This window comes from Drosophila persimilis, unplaced genomic scaffold (genome assembly GCF_003286085.1).
Source record: "Drosophila persimilis strain 14011-0111.01,24,50 unplaced genomic scaffold, DperRS2 tig00000002-arrow-pilon, whole genome shotgun sequence".
Taxonomy (NCBI): Eukaryota; Metazoa; Arthropoda; class Insecta; order Diptera; family Drosophilidae; genus Drosophila; species Drosophila persimilis.
The window spans coordinates 21,408,069-21,425,807 of record NW_020825289.1 but is presented as its reverse complement, the minus strand read 5'-3'; the positions used below and the strand labels follow the sequence as shown (position 1 = coordinate 21,425,807).

At 51.0% G+C, this 17,739-nt stretch overlaps 1 protein-coding gene across 1 annotated transcript; it reads left to right on the top strand.

Moving 5' to 3' along the window:
- The first annotated feature begins 353 nt into the window (after positions 1-353).
- Positions 354-16,581, top strand: LOC6601320 (protein CBFA2T3). Its single transcript, XM_026985841.1, has 6 exons — positions 354-686; positions 10,062-10,356; positions 13,718-15,042; positions 15,101-15,280; positions 15,354-15,479; positions 15,583-16,581. Exons 1-6 carry the CDS (start codon positions 684-686, stop codon positions 15,889-15,891), a joined length of 2,238 nt encoding a protein of 745 aa, XP_026841642.1. The 5' UTR covers positions 354-683; the 3' UTR covers positions 15,892-16,581.
- Positions 16,582-17,739: the final 1,158 nt, after the last annotated feature.

Sequence of the window (17,739 nt, the reverse complement as noted above, 5' to 3'; positions counted from 1 at the left end):
GCAGCAGCTGATGTTAATAGCCCAGAGGCCGAATGCCGGCGACGACCAACAAGAACAAATGTCTGGCAGTTGTTGCCGCTGCCACAGCCCTGCGATAAGACCAAAGGCAGGCGGCTGAAGAGGGGGAAACAGCTGTTCCATCTGCAATGGAATCCACTGCGCAGGCGCCCGACTGCAAGCAGGCGACGACGAATACGAACCCGAAGCGATGTACACGAATGAACACGTCCGAAACAGAGGCGGTCGGTCGTCGCTACCTGAGTGGCGGCTGCTCTTCTCACAAACAAATCCAACATTCGCCAGTTCGGACGGCTCCGCTCCGCATCCGCACTCTTTATCCACGTTCTCGACTTCCGCGTGGATTGCTTGCCTCCGATGCCGCGCCATTCAGAATATTTGCTCGGCATTGCAATGCTTCGAAATGCCGGTTCCGCGCTGTTTTATCGTCGAAAACTGTAAATAGTGAATAAATGAAAGAACGCGAAACAGTAATTAAGAAAAACTAATTGATTCCACTAGTCAGGAGTGAAAAACTAACAGATAACAAATAGTTTGATATAAAGATGCTGCAATCGAACTGAATATTCATCAAACACAAAACAAGCCAAAGCAAACAACAGTTTCAATCGAACTAAAGTTTATTATAGAGCCAAATAATCAAGTATACCAATAGATCAGATAAAATGGTAAGTCCCCCCCTGAAAATTGTACACCACAGATGCGCATCATCGGCATCCGCATCACTCGCATCTGTGGATGCTACGCGTATGAGCTACGGCCAACACATGTTGATTGTGGCTCCCGTCCAGGTCCAGGTCCAGGGCCAGCTGTCTCATGCCACTCCAAGTGTCTTTGGCCCCACAAGATACAGTGCGAGTGTCTATACACAATATACATATATGTAGATACAAAGATATTCGAGTGTGGTAGTCTGGCCAAGACGCATCTGTTTTTTATTTGCTCAAACATTTGGCGAGCACAACTGCAGATACAAATTCGTTTGTCAAGTGCTCGAATAAAAGTTTTAGCAGAACACAGACATAGTGGGGATAGTGGGGCGCTGTGCGGCGGAAGGGGATACGATCCGATGTGTAGGAAAATCTCGCTTTCCCTCTGCTTTGTCAGTTTCACGTGCGAAATTATAAATTATTTGCCCTCTTTTTGCTGTTTTGCCCGGGGCAGGGGATGGGGACGAGGATGGGGATGGGGCTGGGGTCGGAAGTTGCCTCGACTGGGTTTTTGGTCCATGACTTTGGCCGCCGTCTGTTTCTGATGGCCTTGTGCGCCCGCGTTCCCAACAGAAACAGAACTTCCAACTGCAAATAATTGCAGCTGGCTGCCATGTGTCGCAGCTGCTGGCCCGTGTCCCGTTCCCCCGTTCCCCTGTTCCCCTGCTGCCCTGCTGCCCTGTGCCTCCTGCTGCCATCTGTCGATTCCATCTGTGACTGCTGTTGTAAATAAGTGCCCGAAATCCCAAACTTTTACTGCGGAAAGTGTCTCCAGTGCAAAATTGTGAATAATTATTAGGCAGTATTATTGGGCAGTTCTTTAGGCCTAGATTTTGGTAGAGGCTTCGTGCTGATAATAGACTGGCAAAATATTCATAAGTTTCCCAATTGATTCGTTTGGAACTCTGGTTAAAGGCAAATGTATGTCTTGGGCATGACGAGGCATGTTTTCTCCTCTCGTGGGTCCGACAACGGGTCCAGGCATCGGTCTTGTGTAGTTGTTGTTGTGTTTTTTCGAACCGACTCAACTGCCCAAGGCTCTGATGCGAAGGATATCCTAAAAGAGAATAGAAGTACGATTACCAAAGGGCATCAAACAAAAATGTAAATGGAATTTGTTCCCCTGATGCAATAACTGGTATTTACGGTCTTCGGTTGATATCAAATATTAAACAAGTGGAAACATCTTAAGTTCTTATATACAGTCTATCTAATAATATATTTACGTTTTCAATGTCACAAATGTTTTAATAAAAAGAGGGAAAACCTACCCACAAGTCAAATATTTGGGAGCTATCAATACTCAAACACATGTGAGTATCATAATTATCATCTGTAGTAGATCGCTCAATTCTGGGGATAACTACAGAAGTGAAGTCCGTGACTCAGCCTGGATCGCCTGGCCAGCTGTGGCCTTGACTTTGCAGCTGCCACAATTGAAAGAAAGAGACAGAGAAAGAACGAGAGCTGGATGGAGAGTGAGGAGAAGAGAGATCGGAACAAGTGTGAGGACAGGGCAGCTGTCTTTCGGCCTTTTTGCTCTCCCGTCGCACCCGTCGCACCGTCTGGCAGATCATTGTTGTTGGTATTGCTATTGTTATTACGGTTGCCATTCCCCGTACCTGCGCCATACCTCCGTTGCTCTCCGTGTTTTCTCACAGTGTGGTTTCTGTCATGCAGGCATGACACCTGCATAAACATTATACCAGCTTGGAGGCCCTGGCCGCGGTTCGATCTGTTTTGTGCTTTTCTCATTTTTTCCGCTATTCATTCAACAATGCAGTGCCACCGCAAAACCGTCCTGCAACTATGGCATAATAATAAGGGGTTGGACAGATCGATACCCTAGCACTTGGATAAAACGGATAATGTGCCAAAATGCAGTGGAAATTTTACTCGGCCTTTAACAGCCTGAACCCAGAATTAATTGCCTCAAATATTTGCTCAATAATAGAAATTAATTCAACGATCAATAATGTATGTAGCGGATTGACCAGGAAGGACATTTGTACAAATGCGGGCAATGGCAATGCTCGTGTTTCACCAAGAATCTGACCTGCACTCTAATCCAATCCAATCCAATCCAATCCGGCAGCCGCGCCGTTCAATTAGTGTGTCAGCAATTTGGCTCTGTTTTGGCCCGTGGGCAAATCGGAGAGCCGGCCCTCATCTAATCAGTAATCATCGGGCAATCAGCCATTCAACAATGTCCTATTGAATAATGCATTGACATACGGGCTTGCACAGGCCAGGCCAGGACAGGCGTGAGGCATGGTCTGCGAGCTTGCATGTGTATTTCCATGGCTATGGAATTTAAAATGGACAGCGGCGGCGAAAAAGGGCAAAGTTATTAGCGTAATAGTCGGTAGTGAGGCACGGTGGAACAGGTGAAAATGCACATGACAAATGCAGCTGGCATCAAATTACCAAGGGCCACATGTGCTTCGCTCCGTCCCGCCCCCTCGTGACCACCCCCGCCCCGGAATGGCAACCAGCCAGGCATTCAAACGTACAGCCAGCCATCCAGAGAAACGGCAATCCATCAAGGGCTCAATCAATCATTAGTACTGCAAACTTTGCGGCACGGCACGGCACAGCCTCGTAAAAAAAGAAGCATCCGAAAAAAGCAAACAGAAAAAACTTTTGGATTTTCACACCTTTGGCAATTAAGATGCCGCCTAGACGACATTGACTAATGAGACGCCATTTTGTTTGCGGCATGAAGCAGCTGAGACAACAAACAACATGGCGACCGGAAATAAGTCAATTTGCTTATTAGACCAAAGCAAACGAATGGAACGGAACGAATGGCATGCCAAGAGAAAAGAAACCCAAAACCAAAACCAAACCAGAGAAACGAAAGGAAAATCTTCCTCAAAGCTCAAAGGCAAACATTGGAAGCTACAGGAGGAGCTGAAGCCTAGAGGGAGGGATGTGCAGGGGAATGGCCACAGGGGGGAGGGAAAAAATGGAAGCTAAAAAAGCGCGAAAATGTCACGCACAGAACAGCAACTAACGGTACGCCCTCTCTCTCTCTCCGTCTCTCCGTCTCTCTATAGAGCATACACTTAATCGAAAAAGTCAAAAACGAAATTCGGTTTTCCGTTTTCCTACTCCTAGTTCTTCTGTTCGCCTGGCTGCCATCCGTTTCCCCACTGGTTCACTCTCCTTCTCTCTCTTGGTTTTTGGGAAATTCGGTCCGTTGTTGTGGCTTTGCTACTGCCACCGCCACCGGAATTGTTGTCCCTGCAAGTGGCAGCTTATTAAAAAGACGTGGGCCCCAGAGCAGCACGAAACGTTTTCGGGGGCACAACGAAAAAATGTCATACCAGGAAAATGTTCTAAAAAAATATATAAGAGGAAGAACATTTTGGGTATAAACAATAGAGAAGGGAAAAGAGAGGAGAGTCCTGCCAGTGGCAGGGGCAAATATAGAATATATAGGATATAGCATCGGAAAATCGAAGCCATGCTTTGCCCACCTCCTTGTCGATGTTGCATTTGCAACGCCTTGGCACATCGTAATCTGTTTCAATGCTTTAACCATTAACCTTCATCCCTCCCCGCAGCCCACACCCACCCCAAGCCATCTGCAATCCTTTTGCCTGTTTGCCCGCTTATGTTTTAAACATTTCGTCCCTCGGAAAAAAGGGTCTGTGTGTCCACGAGAGTAACGGCATGTCCAGTGCAATCGCAGACGCCATTTGCTGGCAGGCTACCAAAATGTCGCCCCCACTTGGCGCCGAGCATTTGAATTGGATTTGCGGCAGGCGCGCACCCGCACCCACAGCCACAGCCAGTCTTAAATCTCCAGCCCCAGACAGGGCTGACCTTGCCACACACACTCACACACACACACTGACGCACAGATGTACTTAGTCCCCTCTCTGGGAAAAGGGGGCGTCGTCGAAATGAAGCAGCTGGCACAGCTGGCGCAATATTTCTTACGCCAGATGAAAAGCAGATGATACCCGAGGCAACAACAGGAACAGAAACAGCAGCAGCAGCAGCCGCATCGAAGGAGACTGAAAAACTGCGTCCGCCAGCGGCATCGTCGTCTGTCTCCTGCCTCCGGATCAGCCACTCCATTCCGTTCCTTCTTGTAAGTTGTCATGCCACAGTTGTTTGAGCTGCTGGCTCAAGTGTCTGCAACAGATTTCGGCAAAAAAGTGTAGAAAAAATGGAAAAAAAGCTAACAAGATTGTTGCTGCAGTGCCATGAGGGGCGGGGGAGGCAGTTGCAACACCCAGGGCATCGATTTGTGCCCTGGAGATATCTAATGCATAGGATTGCCTGCTTAAACTTGTGTATTTTGATGCTTGGGCATGATAGGGCCGAGAGTTGCTAGCTGGACGCAGGTGCTGCTAATGGAAAGGACTCTGCTCTCCTTAGACACATCCAACCGCACAAACACTCAGGTGCACACGTCCAGAAGAGCAGCAGGAGGGGCAGGTGAGGCAGCAGACGGAAGCCAGAGAAGCCATCAACAGCACCTGCTGTCATTCGCAATTTTTAATTGAAAACGGCAGCAGCAGCCGCAGCAGTAGCCGCAGCAGCAGCAGCAGCAGCCACTGCTGTCTAGTGCAGCCATGGCCAAAAGCCGTCGTCAACGTCGACACGTGCCACCATGTGTTGCCAGCAGTTGCTGCCTGGTCTTCTCTCTGCCACAGTCACTGTTGTAGTTGCTGAAGTTGTTGCTGCCAGCAGCAGACAACTTGGCTGCTCTGCCTCAGACACAGGCACAGCACAGACACAGACACAGAAACGGCACAAACTTGAACAGTGCCACGTGCTGCTTGCTGATTGCTGCTTGCTGCAAGACTGCTCCAAAATGATTTTCCAATCAGCCGGGAAACAAGCTGAGGCAGCTGGGAAATCTTCAATTGCAGGAAGGCCCCGTTTTGTTATTGGGAAATTGCATGCACCGCTGGAGGCAAGAAGAGCAGCAGCAGCAGCAGCAGCAGCAGCAGCAGCAGCAGCTGGCGGCCATCAGCTGCTGGATGTGGCATAATTGGGATGACTAAATACAATTTGTGGGCAACATGTGGCAGGCAAATGTTCTCCAGTTTTTTCTACCCCTCTCTCATTCTTTATTTCTCCCTTTCTCTCGCACTCTCGCCCTCTCTGGACATAAAGCAGTTCATATCGGAAATAAAACAGACCATAAAGCCGATTAAGCGCGACATTCGCTCGTTCAACTGTTTTTTCCCCCCGAGGTTGTTGCCGTGCCGTGCCGTGCCTCTGTTGCTGCTCTCTGACAAGCCATTATCTTATTATGCCCCACACAGGCTGCAAATGAAGGGTGAACGGAGGCAGCAAACAGCACCAGCAGTGCGGCATTGCGGGGAAGGCAGGAGAGCGAGTGGCAGGCTCACACGTGCGGCGAGTAGTGCAAAAATGTTGATGTTGCCACCGCTTATGCTGCCGTCTGTCTGTCTGTCTGTCTGTCGGGCGTCTGTGTGTGCGCGTGATGTGTAATTTAAAATGACGCCGATGCTGCGGCACGTTGCACGACTGAGAGGCGCTTAGCAAATAGTTGACGAGGGTCGCCACTGAAGATCTTCTGTAAGCTCTGTCCTGATGTCCTGATGCGTAATACATACCATCTCACTCATGTGGGGACATTCTTTCTCCGGTCATCACTTTCGGATGAGCGGATGTAAATACCAGACATTTGCGGAATAATTGTACTAGATACCAATCGATACTGAAATCAAGAATATCTATAATTTCACATCAAAGCAAAGTGTTGTAACCGCTTTCCCATTCATTAGCTGTGAATTAAATACAACATTGAATCGTTAATTATCGACTTGGCAGCGGCCTTCCGCCGGCCGTCAAGGCTCGTCTAATTAAATGCTTCCCAGGAACTTTTCACTCAACCCATTCCCTCGCACACCCTGCCATTCTGCCGCCCCCTCTCGCATCCAGCATACATACCATTTGTAGGGCTGCCTCCCCTCCCCCCTGTGTAATGAAGCAGCTGACGTAGCGACTTGCAAAAAAGTTTTTAACTGTAAAACACTCTCGCACGCACGCACACACACACACATATGCAGACTGCTGCTGTTGCACAGGTGTCGTCGCCAGTAATCTCTCCCAGGAATGGGGCGCCACTTGCGCATAATGACGCACAATGCGGACTCCGCAGAGCCGCAGCAACAACAACGCTACAAAGTGCCCGGCGTCCGGCATTCGAGTGGGTTGTCATTCACACACACAGACACACGCAGGCATATGTGGAGAAGGGGCAGGACCTGGGCCTGGTCCTGGTCCTGGGACCTGGGACGTGGTTGTGGACGTCGACGGGCAGCTTACGGGAAAAGCACATGCAGCTGTGCTGTGATTTTCCAGGCTCTTTCATTCTGTTTTCGCCTCTCCTCCTCCTTCTCCCCCTCTACCTCAACCTCATTCTGGCGCTGGCCTTCAACCCCTGCTCCTGGCCCTATCCGTCTCCTGCCTCCACAGCCGCGCTAACGCTTCTGTTGTTGTTATTACAGTTGGCGCGCCTTTTCGTTAACACTCTCTGCCCCACCGCTGGACCCTTCCGCATCCACATCCACATCCACATCTGGGTGTGTTTTTGTTAGCAAAAGGGATAAAAGTATAAAATGCTTTGGTGTCCAGCACATGGCTCTCTGCCTCTGCCTCTGCCTCCTCCTTTATACTCTCCGTCCTCCTGCCCTCCACAGAAATAAATGAATGTCGTTTAAGAATTTTCTTCTGTTTTTTTATGCTCTTTGCGAGCCTAATTGAAAATTATCCAGTGAAAATGCTGTGTGCTGCATGCTTTGTTGTAGCTTTCCACTTGTCAAGTAGTGACCACGCCCCGCCCCTGCCTCACTGCAGGGTCACTGTGGCAAAGGAAAGGCCAGTGATTGGAAAGGAAATTAATAGCTTGTGTCAGCTTGTATATCGCGTGAATCAGAACGGATATTAATAAATTCCAAACATAATGACAGGTAAAATGTCAGACAGGGTAATGCCGTTGCAGTTTGTGGCTGAATATATCACTAATTGAGTCTTTCATCCCACTGTGCCGGCTGCTGCTTCTGCTGCTGCTGCTTGGCTCCGTTTAAATAATTACTTTTCCTCTTGGCAATTTCGCCTGCAGCCGTCACAAGCCCCAGTCCCTGCTGCCACAGACGCTGCTGCCTCGGTCTCAGTCTCAGTCTCAGTCCCATCCTCAGTCTCTGCTTCAGCTTCAGCTTCAGCCTCAGAGCTGGCCCAAGTTTTGTGGGAAAAACTTCTGCGGGCGACATTTTCCATTTTCCTGCGATGGAAGCTTGTGAGGCTGCCATCTCTTTGAAGTGCCTGCGGAGGTACGAGAGGTGGTGGGTGGGCGGTGGCAGCTGGCTGGGGGTTAACTGAGGCACTGGGGGCGCCTTCTGGCGACGACAGGCGACAGCTGCTTGAGCGACAACGACACGGCTGCTTCTGACATTTGATTCATTCGTCATAGCCAGGGCCACAGCAGAGGCAGTGGCGGTGGCGGTGGCAGTGGCAGTGGCAGTGGCAGAGCAGAACAGAACAGAGGCGTTGGCAGAACATGAGGCACTGGCAGAGGCAGCAGCTGGTGGCAGGCAACGTTGGGGCTATTAAGTGACTCAGCGGCAACGCTGGGTTTCTTGGCCTCTGCCTGTGGCATCTCCCCTCTCACCTGAAAACACTTGTTGTTTGCCCCTCATCTAATCAGCCGCCCTGTATGTGTGCACACACACTCGTACGCATTGTCTTTTGTTGGTATTTTTGCAAACTTCATTCGGAAAGAGCTCGGAAAAACAGTTGACAAGTGTTATGTCTACCATATGCTGAAGAGGGTGGGCACGGGGCACGTGGGACGTGGGACGGGGGACCGATCTGTGGGCCATCTCTCGTCGTCATTTGGCAAAACGGCAGCTGCCGCCGTGTCAAGTGTTTGTTTTCAATAGAATTTCATTTCATTAGCAGCCAGCATTTGGTGTGTGTGTGTAATTTCTGCTCTGATGCCAAACAGCTGCTCCAGCTGTTAGGGGGGCTGCAGGGAGTGCAGGAGGGGTCTGTGGGGGGCACTAATTGTTCGGATACGTACATGTTAGCCAGTGCGGCGACGATGGACTTTAAACACACGATGATGCTTCCACCGATTCTTACACCTCAAGCGAAATAAAAGGCCGCAAAGATTGATCGAAAACATGAATGAAAATGAACAGGTTTCCGAGCCGCCCATCACCTCCCACCCCACCCCACCCCACCCCGCCCGCACCACACTCTCGGATACACCCATCATACACACAGCCTTCTGTTCAGTTTCTTGTTGTTTTTACCTCCCACCTTACCACCCTCTTGTTTATGCAGGGGCTTGCCTCGCAAAGCTGCACAAACTCCCACAGTCCGCAGAGGTATTTACATATTTTAGTGATAAAAATCAACAGAAAAATGTTTCGCTCTGGACATGAACATGCTGTGTCCGGGCGGCGGGGGATACGGGGTGGCGTCGATACGGCCAGGCGGGAGGGGGCAGGGGTCCTAATTGGTGGGTTGCACAGGCGAAGGGTTGCTTGCCACTGCCAATAAACAGGAACTGCATTTGTTGAGTCAATTAGCAAGGCCACCACCCAATAGAGCAATCGAGTTGCCCTCCGGCAAAAATAGCCGAGAATTCCTCGTGGAAATTCATTGAGTCGAAGGCGCTGCAGAGTCTGCGGGGCAAAAGTTCTCCAACTCAATTACGGAACAGGTGTCCACAGCGTGTGGCCTGTGCCCAGTTGTTGGCTGAATGGATGGTCGGGCGGTCGGGAAAATTGGAAAATATTCGAAGAATTTCAATTTCCGAAATTCCCAGTTGTTGAAAAATAATCAACGAAAGAATACCCCGAGTATTCTTGAATAATTCCTAGGAATATATGTGTGTATGTACTGGCTTCTATATTTTAAGACCCTCTATATGGAAGAAGTTGCACTGTATTTTGCATTAATTTTAAATGTGTTTTTTTGTTTTTTTGTTTAAGAGAACCCGTTTAGGCACATTAGTGCGACAGCTGCTTGAGGTTCCCCATTTGGCCAGGAGTCCAAGGACTCTGTAGCTGTGTGCGGGCACACCCAATTTGCATGTCAGACAACCATTTAATCAAATTGAAATCAAATAAGTTGAAAACATAATGTGAGAACTTTGTCACTTGATGTTTTTGTCTATCGCCGTCGCTGGTGGGAACCCGTGCAGTCTGTCTGTCGCGGGCCGTGGTCGTGGGCGGGTCCTCGTCCTCGTCTTCGTCCTCCCAGTCCCTGCCTCTCTTCCGCCCTGCTGCTTATACATATATGTATTTCTTAACTAATTTGCTGGACTATTTCCAGATGGCGCTCGATGGAAAGGCGATAATTAAGGAGGAGATTACCGACAAGGACTCATATGACGTAGCCGCAGCGGCGGCGGCAGCGGTGGCAGCTGGCGCTGCCTTGGCGGTGGCCACAGCAGCAGGTGTCCCAGTGCCACCCGCGTCATCGTCATCATCATCATCGTCCGTGGTGGTGTCGGCGGTGACGGGAGCAGCGTCAGCAGCAGCAGCAGCAGCAGCAGCAGCAGCAGCGGCGTCAACCAACAACACAGCAACAGCAGCCACAGCGGCAGGCATTTGCCGAAGGCTTAAAGGTGAGTCGAATGGGAGTGGAAGTGGAGCATACTTTAAGGCGTTTAATTGGGTGCATAGAGGCGAGCGGACGGGCGTCGACCAGCTGACGGCTCAGGCGATTGATGGTGTGAATGCCAGCAGCTGTTTGTCTGCGTGTCTCTGTGCGGTGGGAGAGCCTCGGGTTGCAGCCTCCTTGCTTATGTTGCGTTAGCAGAAAGGAGTCGAACCCCTCCTCAAAGTGTATGTACATATATAAAAAGCAAGGGGAACTACGAAATCAGCTGAGCGTGGATCCACACTCTCTCCACACAGAGCAGAGAGCATTGGAGACTGGTCTCTGCGCAGGGGCCGCAACCTCAGCCACAGTGCCACAGACCCCAGATCCCACATCCCACAGCAGGCAACAACCTAACGAATGGAAAAGGCCAAAAGCATTTCCTAGTTGGCCCCCGTTGCCCTATGCTTCCCCTCATTCCCCAACATACACCCCAACCCCCAACCAACCAAACAAGAAGAAAAAACACAGAAACCGCTGCTGGCATTGTTCCCAGCAGCAGCCCGCACGCAGGCGAACATTCTGTTGCCTGCTTTTAGGCGTCATAAGCAGGAGCAGGAGCAGGAGGAGGATGATGGTCGCCGTTCTGTGCGCTTTGCTTTGATTGCCACTGTTATTGTGGCTGTTGCTGCTGTTGTTGCTGCTTCTGTGCTGTGCGTGCGTTGTACCTGTGGCAACTCCCAGGGGGAAATGATGTGTGGCCGCCCTGCATTTAAGACGCTTAAGGTTCCGTTCGCTAATTAGCATTTTTGTGGAGTTTGAGCACAGTTTTGTTCAACAAAGAGGAGGAGCCACAGCCCCAAACAATGGGCAACCGAGCCGAAACTCGTGATGTCTCTGACTGTCTCTCTCTTATTTTATTTGTTTGTCTATATCTCAGTCAGTCTGTGCCTCTTCTGATGATAATCACAAACAGCGCATGATGAATATTTGCCAAAATGATTGTTTTCCCAAATGACTATGCCACAACCAGCAGCAGAAGCAGCAGCAGTGGCAGTAGCACCAGCAGCAGCAGTGGCAGCAATGACAACAGCAACAGCAACAGCAACAGAAACAGCAACAACAAACTAAACTAGCAAACGTTTCGTTTTGTACGCTCGACTGCAATCTATGGGACGCAGCTGTGCAAATTCTGTTGCCCATACTAGCACACATACACACACACACAATACACACAGACATTAGCACACACATATAGAGTCTTTGGGACGAGTGGCAGCAGAGGATGCAGACTGGCCCATGCTGCGTATACGTAACCTTAAATCGATGCCACAACCGGAGCAAGCCTCATGCTGCGGGCAAATGTTGAGCCAGCAGTTGGAGCCGCCCAATGCTACACACACAGCCACGGGCACACCCGACCCCCCGAACATTATGTTTTAGAAAATATGTGAATTGTCAACACAAAATTTTCGTAAATAGTTTTTTGGGTTTTGCGTGGGTTTTTGGCTGCCACAGCTGCTACATCTGCTGCTGCTTCTGGTCCTCGGTCTGGACTCTCTGGACACCAACTTTTGGTCAGTTGAGGTTTCTAAAAAAGCAAGAAGAAGAACAACAACAACAGCAGCAACAAATATGAGTAGAACCCAAACAAACCGAAAACTTTTAAGCCCGGTCAAGTGCAATATTTTACAATTGTACCACAGAAAGGAGTATAGGCGGGGAAGAATTGCTGGTGGGGGGTTTGCCGGTTGCGGGTTGCGGGTGGACTGGGAACGGCAGGGAGGCTGGCAGCCAATTAAGGGGGCGAAACGGCGTGGGATTGGGTGGAGCGAGATGGGTTCGTTAGTGGGCTGTGGAGACGTTCATGTGATCCATCATTGTCTATGTTTGGCGTTTGATAAGCGCCGCCGACGGAGTGAGTGATGCCTCCGACTGCGACTGCGACTGCGACTATGTGCTGCGTATCTCTTGTCCGTCCGTATATCTGTCTGTCTCGCTGTGTGCCTCACTGTATCTGTGTGTCCCTTCGATTGGCATGGCGGTGGCGTGCCTGAATGGCTGTGAAAACACACCCAGTTGCAGCTGTATCCACAATCATTATCACAAAAGCAAACTGTGCACCAGCCACAGCAGCAGCAGCAGCAGCAGAATCAGCAGAAGCAGCAGCAAAAGCGGCAACATCAACCGACTGCCATTTCCCATCGTCGTTGTCGTTGTCGTCGTCATCGTCATCATCATCATCATCATCGTCGTCGTCGTCGTCGTCGTCGTCAGCAGCAACATTCGCCTCTCTGGGTGTCTGTCAGCCACCCACTGGAGGACACACACACACACACACACAGACCCATAAACAATTTCCATTAGCTTGTGCAAACAAAGTTTGTGTGTGTGTGTGTGTCTGTGTTTGGGCGTTATAGCTTCGGCACAGGCTACAAATGTTTCCAGAATAGGTTCCTATTTATAACCATGGATGGTTTTTGAATATTTAATGAATCGAACTGAGGTCTCAGCAAAACTAACATTAGTCGCGGGAACAAAGGTAGCCCTGGATCATATTGAAGCTCACTTTTTAAAGGAAGCAACGAAATCGCGCTGGCATTCGTTTGCCGCCTGGCACTCTGGGCCCCAGCGGCTCCTCCGGCCATCTGCGCAGTGCGGATTTGCGTTAAGCTTTTCATTTTTGAGCTACAGCATCGCTTTGGCAGGAGGATCATGGAATGGGGCCGGCGGATGGGAAATGGGAAATCGGATGGGACAGCACGTACCGCAATGTGTTGTAGCCACTGCCTGTAGAGACCCTCCCCCCACTTGCCCCACTTGCCCCACTTGCCCCTTGGCATCCCTCTTTACCCATGCAATTAGTGCGTTATGTGGTGCTTGATTTGCTTGCCTGACTTGCCACACCCCACCCACCTACCATGCCACAGCAGAGCACAGCACAGAAGACCACACCAGAACGAGAACGAGGACGAGAACGAGCACGGGGACGAGGACGTGGACCAAAAATGTTTGCTAATTTATTTCCCATGTTCAAACAAATTTGTTAATGCTGCCAGTTGGTTGTTGCACCCGCTCCTTGATGTGGCAGGAGGACAAGTGCCGTAGCGTGTTGTGGTCGGTGGAATATATATGTACATATATATTTGTGGCAACTTCCGTTCCTCTGTCACTCCTCTGCCCAGCTCCCTGCGCCCTCGGCCCTGCCCCTTTGGCAAGTTCCTGCTAATGCATTTGTAATGCGCCTGGGCTGCACATCCTGTGATATGTTTCGTCCAGGACTCGGACTTGGACTTGCACTTGGACTTGTTTCTCTTGTTTATTGTTAACACACAACTAACGAGCTGTACTATCTTCTCCTTTCTCCTTTCTCCTTCCCCAAACAGCCAACAGCAGTAGCAGCAACAGCAGCAATGGCGACAAGAGTTCATCCTCGTCGAGCAGCAGCAAGGACAGCAGCAACTGCACATCGCACAGCAGTCGAGACAGGGAGAGGGAGAGGGAGCGGGAGAGGGACCGCTTGTGTCGCACTCCGCCCGATTCCCCGCCAGACTCCGCACGCAGTCTCGCCCCCCGTTCACCCCACTCACCCCTGCAGCTGCACCATCGACCGCAGCGCAATGCCAGTGTCTCCCCCGTGGTCAACGGAGGAGTAGGTTCGTCTGGAACCTCGCCGACGCCGGGGGCCCAGCATGCCGCCTCGCTGGCAGCCGCAGCCGCCGCCGCAGCAGCGGCCCATGTGGAGCAGGCACGACTCGTGGGCAAGATGCGCAAGTTCCTCGGCGCCCTGGTGCACTTTTCGCAGGAGCTGGGCCAGCCGGAAGTGTGCGAGCGGGTGCGGGCTCTGGTCCTGTCGCTGTGCTGCGGCACCATCTCGCTGGAGGAGTTCCGCCTGGCCCTGCAGGAGGCCATTAACCTGCCCCTGCGACCCTACGTGATGCCGTTGCTAAAGAACAGCGTAACCCTGATGCAGCGCGAGGTGCTGGCTCTGGCCAGGGCCACCAACCAGTCCGCCCTCCAGTACGTGACCAACAACGAGCAGGCGGTGATGGAGTTTGGGGCCGAATTCGGCGACATCTTCGTCCAACTGGAGGCGCCCACATCCAACGGTGCCGGCGGCAGTGCCAGTGGCGTCTTCAAGCGGCGATCCTCGGACTCCATGATGGAGCACGGAGGCCACAACGGGCTGCATGAGTGGAGCGAGTATATGGCCAGCGGCGGGGGTGTGTCCGCCTCCGGGTACCCCCCACCGCCCAACAAGCGGATGGCCCTGCATCCCGCGCACTCGGTCATGGCCTACGGCGACTACACTGTGGCGGTGGCTGAGGGTCTCCCCTCGGCGGCTGGTTTCATGCAGCGCGACGAGAGGGAGCTGCGGCATCCGGCTCCTCCCCAGAGGCCTGCCAATCCCAATCCCAATCCGAACCCGAACCCACAATCCAACCCCAATCCGAACCCGAATCCTGCCTCAGGCGGAGGCGCTGCTGGGGGCGAAGAGGAGTGGAAGAACATCCACACAATGCTCAACTGCATCTCGGCCATGGTGGACAAGACGAAGCGCGCCATCACGATCCTCCAGCAGCGGGGCATCGAGCCGCAGCATCCCAACAGCGGCCAGGAGATAACGCCAGCGGCTCTCGCCGAACTGCGCCGCCAGACAGAGGAGAAAGTCTCCGAGTTCAAGCGGAATGCCGAGGACGCAGTCACCCAGGTGGGTCTCCCACATTTGGCGCTCAAGGCTCAATTTTGAAACCCTTTTCTTCGCATAGGTGAAGCGGCAGGCGGTAATCGAGATCCAGCGGGCGGTGGTGGCTGCCGAAACGCGGGCCGCCGAGATCATGACACAGGAGAGGCTCCGCATGGAGAAGTTCTTCATGGAAATGAGTCGCCACTCGAGCGGCGAGCGAGATCTGGACAACAAGTCGCCATCCATCACCACGCCACAGAATGTAGGTGTAGAGTGCTCCTCCAAAGCAGTGAAGTTATTCGCTAATCCAAAGTTTTCCCATCCTCGCTTTCCAGAACGGGAGTCTGCAGCAGCAGTGCTGGAACTGCGGCCGCAAGGCCACCGAAACCTGCTCGGGCTGCAACATGGCTCGCTACTGCAGCGCCTCGTGCCAATACAGAGACTGGGATAGCCATCACCAGGTTGGTGTCCACTTTACCAACTCCCCTCCCCTCCCCTTCCATTCGCTTCCGCCTCGGACTGATCTTAACACTGTATATCCTTCTGTTTCTCTGTGTTTTCAAGGTTTGTGGCAATACCAGGGCCAGCGAAATGAGTGCCAAGCATCTGCACCCCGCCGGCGGCATCCGCACTGCGATGGCCACTCGATCCCCACCCACGCCCACCCCTTCAGCCCATCTCCAGGCGGCGGCAGCGGCAGCGGCAGCAGCAGCGGCGGCGGGTGCCCGTGAGGCGATTGTTGCGGCCAGTGGTGGGACAGGGGCTGGTGGTGTCGCAGGCGGCGGAGGATCGGGCGGGGGGAACACGGGGGCTACCGCGGTGGCCGCTGCCACGCCCAGCGCCTTGGTGGCCAATGGGTTGGGCTCCAAATGACGCATTCGCATGATGAAACCCAAGAAGAAGTACTTGTGCTAGTCAAATTAAAGGGGTGCGAGGTGTATAATAATTATACACATACACACAAACACAACCACACACACACTTACATACATAATTATGCAGTTACTATAAACATAATCCAAAAAGCAAGAAGAATAATTCGTCAGAAAATAGATTTCTAAACTCAATTAAAGATACACGGAGTAGGAGGACGCTTCAGCCGTAGATACAGATACCACATACATACATATGTAGATGTGCCCACATTTAAATGTTTTATGCAGCCAACAATTAGTGTAGGAGGGGTCTTAGGATATAGAGGGAAGAGTAACCCAGCCTCTAGAGGAATTTATAAAGGGCATTCCACATGGAATCGAAAAGGGTAATCAGTCTACAAGAGGAATCTCCGGCACACTTCAGCTAATGCACTTTTGGAAATCGGAAATCTGCAAACGGAAGAAAAAAACTTAATATTATAGACCATATTACATGTTATCCCACACTCAAGGCTCAACTCTCAAAGCAGTAAAAGAATAAAGAATAAAGAAATACGAAATACGAAAGTATAGATCTGTAAGTACTTAGGCAAACCGCAAACCCCAAAGCAAGTAATGGAAAACAACTGAACATAGTAGATTTTATTATTATTACAATAAAGTAAAAATTATTATATGGCTAATTTATTGATTGTATTTAATTTATTGATTAGTATTTACTGTATCTCTTAAACTAATACCTAATGTACTTTTACCATAAACGACACACAAACAAACCACGTAAATGTTGCATCTACAAAAACGAAAACAAAAACAAAAACAAAAAACGGAAACCAGCAAAAGGCTACAAAAGAAAACCCAAGAAATAAAGTGTTTTAAACCAAACAAAAGACCCAAAACCCAAACCCAATTCGATATATATCCGAATTAGAAAATTACATTTCGATGTGCCTGTGGCTGTGGCTGTGGCTCCTGGAAGAAGTTGAAGGCAGGCACGGAACGGAACTGGCCATGAATTGCGCATTAGTGTGAGTGGCAGCATCTCCACATGTGCATGTGTGTGAGTGCTACAAAACCACAAACTACTGTGATGAAATTTCAATTATCGTCACTCAGCTGTGCCCTGCCTCCTCCGTGTGTATGTGTGTGTGTGTCTGCGGGTGTCCGCCTGCATGGCACACCTGCTGCTGTCGCATTGCAAGCCAGCAAGTAAAAGCTCGTTAGACCCCGCCCCCCACTACCGCCATGCTCATTCTCTAGCTCCCGCCTGAAGGACGCCCACAACATTTGTTGCACACACGCACACATTGCCTTGCGGCTGCTAACCCATACATGTATACACGTATACACGGATACACAGATACTGGAACAGTGAGACAGACAGCAGCTTGCCTTAACTTTGCTTTTGTCTCGATGCTGTGCGCTTTTTAGCAACCCTTCAGCCCACAACAATGATGATGATGATGATGGCATTTTGCTACCTGAGTGATTTCCCAAAGCCCCACTCGCACCTACCACCACCACCCACCCCCTCAACCTCCGCTCTGATCTGCAGGGACAGAGGGATGCCTGTACACATTGAAATGGCTGCACGTCCGGCGTCCAACTTGCATATGCTGTCATTCTCTGGCAGGCAGCCTAGCCCTCTCCCTGTGCGGGCTAGCCTTTCCTTTCGTCAGCTTCTATTTAACATGCAGTTATCGTTTGTTATCGCCAGCAGCCACAAGGCGCTCCGTGCACACACATAAGGATGGGGATGTACAGAGTCCGATGTCAATAAAGGGACACTGAAAGGGAGCAGCAGTAGCAGCAGTAGCAGCAGCAGCAGCAGCAGCAGCCTGGGGCT

Excerpts from the sequence above, each read along its gene's own strand:
- LOC6601320 (XM_026985841.1), top strand. Across the intron at positions 10,357-13,717 it reads CATTTGCCGAAGGCTTAAAG|CCAACAGCAGTAGCAGCAAC; the intron begins GTGAGTCGAATG and ends TTCCCCAAACAG. Across the intron at positions 15,043-15,100 it reads CCGAGGACGCAGTCACCCAG|GTGAAGCGGCAGGCGGTAAT; the intron begins GTGGGTCTCCCA and ends TTCTTCGCATAG.